The following is a 6950-nucleotide window of genomic DNA, read 5'->3' on the forward strand; positions in this document are numbered from 1 at the left end:
TATTAGTATGTTTGTAGTTTGTATGCACAAATGTATCTACACAGGGCTTTAATGTTGCAGTTACTCTGCTATTTTAAACAAGATAGCCTAATCAAGTTAGTTATACAGATCTGGGGAACAAAATTAAAATGCAAATACAAAAAATAATGAAAAGTAAATTAAAAATCTAGTTGTGTGAATCGCACTGGACCCTCCCCCACCACAGAGCCACAGGGTTATAAAGGGTCTCATCACTTTTATTTCTTTTTTCTGTTCACATTTAACAGCACAGACACAGCTGAGGTTTGAAACACCGATGTGAGGCCGGGTGTGTGTGATCGGTTGGTTTGTACAGACAGGTTGTCACTGAGCTCACACCTGCACCCTCTTGCCGTGGTTCCCAAATGTCTTGTTTCCCTGAGTTGCATGAATTCTGCCACCAGACCTGCTTGCCAGTGAGAGAGTGAGAGAACAGCGTGGACAGCGAGGTGAAGGGCAGGAGCTGATCCTGCAGTGCCTCGGTGTGGGTGTTTGCACATAAATCCTGCACTCCTGGAGTGGGGAGAGAACAGGCTCAGGTGCCACCAAGGAGCAGCAACCAGCCCCTGGCTCCAGGAAAGGTGACAGAAAAGACACTGAATATACAGAAGAGGCCAATTTCTCTTGTGAGTTCAACCTGAGCAGCTGGAGGTGTGACAGGGAGAAAGTGGCCCATCAGTGTGAGCAGGGGGTTGAAGGCAGGAGAGTTCTGCTAACACACAATTCACTAGGGAGAATTAAAATTCATCAGGGAGAAAGGGATGTGCACCAGCTGGGGATGAACACTAGAACCAAGTGAACAGAAAGCTGCTAGCACACACACATGCTCCAAAGCTCTCTCAGCTTTGTAGGGTACAAAACCCACGTGTTGGAGAGACAATATAAGCCACATTCATTAGCACAGAGAATGGAACGTTTTCTGGTTTGCCTTGAAATGACTCACTTGAGGTATAAAAATCTAATTTAAGGAGTTTATGAATCAAGTATGAGAATGTGTCTGCCTGTGTCCTTTAATGCAGATTTTTCTATTACTTTCTCAGGTCACAGCAGTTAAAAAATGCAAAATGTTCTCAATTCAACACTGCAGCAAACAAGCACAACTGCACACAGGGGCTCTACAGGGGAGGTGGCACTGGGAACAGACTTTAAACAGAAACATGGGGGATTTACAGGCAGGATACCTGTCCTCAGCAAGCTTTGGGGTGCAGTTAGGGACAGGTAGCCACAGATATTACAGTTATTGAAACAATTAAAAGCTTCCAAGTTCAAACACATCAAGTCATTCACAGTCAAACTGAGCTGAACAAGTACAGATGATTTAGCTAGTAAAAAAAAAAAAAAAAAAGAGAGACTTTGGTGAGTGATTGCATTCCACATTTTTATAGCATCACTGCAGGCCTGAAGTCAGCATTGTCCTTGTCCCACTGATATATATTTTAAAAAAATATTTCAGTACAGTCACGTTCTAAGCCACTTCTGTGAAGGCATTTTTTTTGTTTCCTTTCTACTTGGATGTGAGATGAAGGTTATTTATTTTTTAGCACGTTTAAAAATTATCCATTTTATATCTCTTTTTTTCTTTTTTTAAGAAATCATTTTCCTCACTCAGAGAAAAACGTGACCTTACTTAAAAATTGCTATTATGAAAAGTGTATCAAATTTCCTGTTTTACTACTCCAAAAAGGCAATTCAGTATCCTCTCTCTAGGGTCTGGTTTAGATGCTAGCAAAATTCTTAGCAAAACTAAAGCTAACTCTGGAAAAACTCAGCTGGAATTGCGCGCCTCTGAAGTTGTACAAACTCTGGAGTGAAGTTGGCCACATCTGCCTGGCCGGGACGGCACAGCCTGTGTTAAAAAATCAAACGGGCAAAAGCAGCACTAAAATAACACCTGGAAAAATTCTGACCACGTGTGTCTCTCTCCTCTCAGAGTCACAAACTTTGGGTTTTCCCCCTCAGTTCTTTCACTGCCCCAATCAGCCCACACGGGCGATGACCAAAGCGCCACTTCCAGCTTCCAGCATTGGGATTCCCATTCCTTTTGCCCTCTTCCCCTCCCGTTTATGGCTTTCTGGGAGCCTCAGTGGGTGATGCTGGGGGGCCCCTGGTGTCATGTGAGGACACTGGGCTCTGTCCAGCCACGGGAGCTGCCCTGCTTGCTGCTGGAGAGGCTCTTCCTGGGCGGCGCTCGGAACCCGAACAGGCGGCAGGCGGCCACGCGATACTTCCTCGACATGATGTTGTAGAGGATGGGGTTGATGGCTGCACTAAGGTAGAAGAGGACAAAGGACACCAGGTTGCAGTACTGGCTGATCACTGCTATCTCCAGGGACCCCGCTTCGAAGGATTTGGAGAATAAGTAACGTCCTACGTGAAAAGGCAGCCAGCAGAGTATGAAGGCGAATACCACCGCAACTGAAATAAAAACGGCACAAGAAAGAGTGTTAAGTGTGAGTATCAACATACAGGTGGTTAACATTCTGTTTTGCAGCTCTGCTTCTTTAATAAATTAATCACAGGGTGTGAAAATGCCTCCCCTAAGCTTTCAGTTGTGTCTCAATGCATTCTCTGAGAGTATAAATTGATGATACTTAATACACTTGGATCATATCTAAACAGGCTGCCTGAAGAGTGCCAAGCTAATCTGATGTAGCAAACTTCTGACCTATAAAACTTATGTTTGCATAAACAGAGCGTTAAAGAATCCAAATGGTGACAAAAAAAAAAAAGTGTAACCATCTATCATCTGCAGTGTTTAACAGAAGCAAATTATGTGTGATAGACTCAACACTGTGGTTTGTAATGAAGAATGTAATCACTGGGAAGCAAAATTATTTAAGACAAAAAGAAAAATTGTTAAAGGCAAAGGCTCCAAAATAAAACCCAGAATGAGGACTTGTAGAGCACATATGCCAAGATAAGAACAGGAGAGTAGTGCACCCCTCCAGTTTGTCCATTTTTTTGGCACATGAGTTACTCCCAAGAAGAGTAAAACTAAATGTGTAGTGTATGACTGCATAATTATAATTGTACAGTATATCTGTAATATTGTATTACTACAATATTGTTGCATTTGCATGTAAATATCATGTCTGTACAATAATGGGAATATGTGTATCTCTGAACATTAGCCCATTGGGATTCTCATCTGAAAGAAAGGGAAACTGTTTCTGTTCACTTCCTGTGTGCCTTTGACCTTTATTATTTTACATATTGCTCTGACTGTATCTATTAATATACTACAGAGAAAAAAACCAGAAAACTTGAGCAAGGGTTTCTGACATTCTTAAGCAATTTTTACAGTTAACCTGTTCATAGAATCACAGAATTGTTTGGGATGGAAAGGAACTTAAAGAAAATCTTTTTCCAAGCCCCCTGCTATGAGCAGAGACATCTTACACAAGACCAGGTTGTTCAAACACAGACCAACCTGGTCCTGGTGGGCAGGTTGTGTTAGCAATCCTCATCTCCTCCTGTCATGTCACAGAAGATAATAAAATTCAAATTACTGAGAGGAATGGTTAGAGGTATCTTTCCCCAGAAATTCTGCACCAGCACTCCCAAGTTTAAAAGGATGCTTATGTAGGAAGTTGTGATGGAGTGGAAAGCACCAGAGCTTGAGATTCAGAACAGCTTTTCCAGCTCTGTATCTTCTTGAGCCAACCACTTTGTTTTCCCTCACTATCTCCACTACAAAATTCAGATGATTCCCTAGCTCACATGGGGGATTTGAATCCATGTAGTGAATATTATCATGATGGTCATTATGAATGAACAGGGTTTAAAGCACAGTCTTTTATGACTAGAATTTTAAGCACATATTTGTATTTAAAACACGTATTGCATTTTAAGGCATGCAATATCCCTGGTCAGGCTTTTGACAGTTTGATCTCCATGCATGGATAATCCCATGGATTTCAATAGGAATGGGGTGTGATAGCCTTTGCAAGTCAGGCTATACATTTAGGTGTTTAATTTCAGACCCTGAAGCATAACCTGCCTTTACAGTTAAAAGAAACTGCTGATGCTAATCCCGTTTACCTGATGTTCCATGACTTGATAAAGCCTCAGAGAACACCTTCTAAATTTTAAGCAGAGCATTAACAACAGTGAGAGTTGACTGTATTGAGCATCTGCTGCCACTGAGCCCTCACCAACTTCTTTCCATCAGGCATCAGGCTGTTATCACCTAGGGAATATTGGCTCTCTGTCAGAGGAGAGTCTTGACACTGCCTGGCTGTTCTCAGGCCTTGTAAAAGGAAAAAAAAAAAAAGTGCCTGAAATATTGCAATGTTTGTGGCAACACTTCAGAGCAGAAATAAGCATTTTTTAATTTCAAAATTCTTTACGGTTAAGTATATAGAAATATAAACATGGTAGTAATGTACGTAATTTACTTGCAGTCAGTGGAAGTTCATAATCCTGAACCTCTAGAAATGTAAACAATTAATTACTTCCAAGGTCAAGCTTACCAGACTGAAGTAATTCTATTGATCATAAAACATAGCTGAGAGGGCACAAAGAATGCTGCGGGTTTTATTATTTTTCCTGCTGTTGCATAGTAATAAATTAGGACACGAACACAAAGATCAGATCGGCTCCTATTTGATAATTAAGGTACTCAGGACTCACTGCCACCTCTTGTCTGCCTCATTAGCCCAACACTTCAACCTGCTGAAAGGAGCCTGTGAAAGCTTCTTCCTGCAGAGCATCTTGTCCCTCACAAAGTCCAGGGGATGACTTGCACTGCAGAGGACTTTTGGCTTGGATAAAAGCATGCAGCAGCAGGATTCTGCAGCTTTCAGACACTGAACTGCAGGACAACCATTTGGGTTTGTGTATCAAACTGCCACTACATGCACTGACTTAGTACATTAAAACTTGTGTTTCCATGTGCCAACCACGAGTGTTGCTTAAAGCACCCAGCAGTGTCACTATACAAAGTTAGGAATGACAGTGTCTGTTGTCCTGATCCTGTTTTCTTACAGTCTGTGAGATTTTACAGCATCACAGACCTCAAAGGAGACTCAGTACTCCTGGTTCAGCATATCTTTGGGTTTTGCTAATATGAAAATGCAGATTAATTTTCATAAACTTACACAGCCATGGTAGGAAATAACCCCAGTTTGCTAAAACCTTGATACTCTTCCTATGAATCTAAAGTGCACATCATGCCCTGCCTGCCTGGCTGTAGTCTGCAGCTCAACTTCATGGCTTGAGAAGGGTTTAGTTTTGTTTAAAAATCAAGTAAACTGTTCTCTGTAAATAACATTGGTATCCACAACCAAAGACCAAAAATGCCTAAAAATCTCCAGGGCACAAGCTAATTATAACTGTAGTATTTGTCCTTGTCAGGGGTTCTTATTAATGTTTGTTTAACTGTTTGGGAGTCCCCAGCTCGAACGAATTAGAAATAAATCTAAGGGAGGAGGAGAGTTATTCTACAGATATACAAAAGGCTGAAGCTCAGGGTGAAACATTTTCTTTCCTTTGGAAGGAGCTATAGTAAACTATCAGAGAGCTCCCCATCTTTCTCTCTCTCACACACACACAAGCACACACATCCCTTTGGAATAAAACAGAGCAAGAAGACTCGTACCTAACATTTTCACAGTTTGCTTGTTGTTCTTATCCCTGATGGCCGTGTTTGGACCGATGTTCTTCCTCTTCCTCCTCCAGAGCTTCCTCCCGATGAGGCTGTAGAGCACGGTCAGGCAGAAGACGGGCAGGAAGAAGAAGATGCTGGAGGTCCAGACCATGATGGTGAGCAGCCCCGAGCGGATGGCGTACTCCGTGGCCCGGCACTCGTTGGTGCTCAGGGGGTTGGTGCCGTTCTCGTGCTCGACCCCCACCAGGATGAAGATGGGGCCGGCGCTGATGAAGGAGATGGCCCAGAGGAAGAGGATGACCAGCTTGACCTTGCCCTTGGTGATGATGACTTTAGCTCGCAGGGGGAAGCAGATGGCCACGTAGCGCTCCACGCTGAGCGCCGTGATGTTGAGGATGGTGGAGTAGGTGCAGCTCTCGCTGATGAACTGGAAGAGCTTGCACAGGAGGTCCCCGAAGTTCCAGGGCCGGTACTGCCACAGGCGGAAGAGGTCCAGGGGCATGCAGAGGAAGATGAGCAGGTCGGAGAAGGCCATGCTGGACAGGTAGAAGTTGGTGGTGGTCCTCATGTCCCGGAACCGCGACACCACCAGCATGGTCATGAGGTTGCCGATGATCCCGATGACGAAGAGCAGGACGCAGGCGACGGTGATGCCGGTGAGCACGGGCACGGGGAACAGGTGCAGCGGGGGCTCGGCGCCCGTCCGGTTCTCCGCGCCGCGGCCGCCCGCGCTCCCCTCCCGCATCCTGGCGCCGCGGGCTGCGCATCCCCGCCCGGCGCGGAGCGGCGCGGCCCCGCTCGGTCCCCGCTGCGCGCCCGGGCAGGTGCGGGGCCGGGGGCGGGCAGGGACGGGCAGGGACGGGCGGCCCCGCTCCGCCTCTCCGCGCTCCCCCCGGCCCGGGGCGGGCGGGCGCTGCCGCGCGTCACAGGAGACGTGGGCACCGGGCTGCCACCCCCGCGGGCCGCTCACACACCCGGCTCCAAACTTTCTTCCCGAGCCCCGGTACAGCACCGCTCAGCCCGTGCCCGGTCCGGCCCCGGTCCCTGCCCCGCCGTCCGCCCGCTCGGGCAGGTGCGGTGTCTCTGCTCGGTGCTCCCGGAGCCCCGGTGCTGTCCCCGGGTGCGGTGTCGGTGTTCCCTCAGCCCCGGTGCCGTCCCCAGGTGCGGTTATCGCTGCTCCCGGAGCTCTGGTGCTGTCCCCGGTACCGTGCCGCCTGTCCGTGCTCCCGGTGCTGTCCCCAAGTGCGGTCTTGGTGCTCCCGGAGCCCTGATGCTGTCCCCAGCTGCAGATGTCGGTGTTCCCGCAGCCCCGGCGCTGTCCCCG

General features: G+C 46.7%; 1 protein-coding gene across 1 annotated transcript; it reads right to left on the reverse strand.

Moving 5' to 3' along the window:
* Positions 1-6371, reverse strand: GHSR (growth hormone secretagogue receptor; the record flags this gene model as incomplete). The annotated part of the gene is made up of 2 exons (XM_083869086.1): positions 1-2433; positions 5618-6371. 2 exons carry the CDS (start codon positions 6369-6371, stop codon positions 2129-2131), a joined length of 1059 nt encoding a protein of 352 aa, XP_083725212.1. The 3' UTR covers positions 1-2128.
* Positions 6372-6950: the final 579 nt, after the last annotated feature.

The sequence above is a fragment of the Zosterops lateralis genome, assembly GCF_965231275.1.
Source record: "Zosterops lateralis genome assembly, chromosome: 10".
Lineage (NCBI taxonomy): Eukaryota > Metazoa > Chordata > Aves > Passeriformes > Zosteropidae > Zosterops > Zosterops lateralis.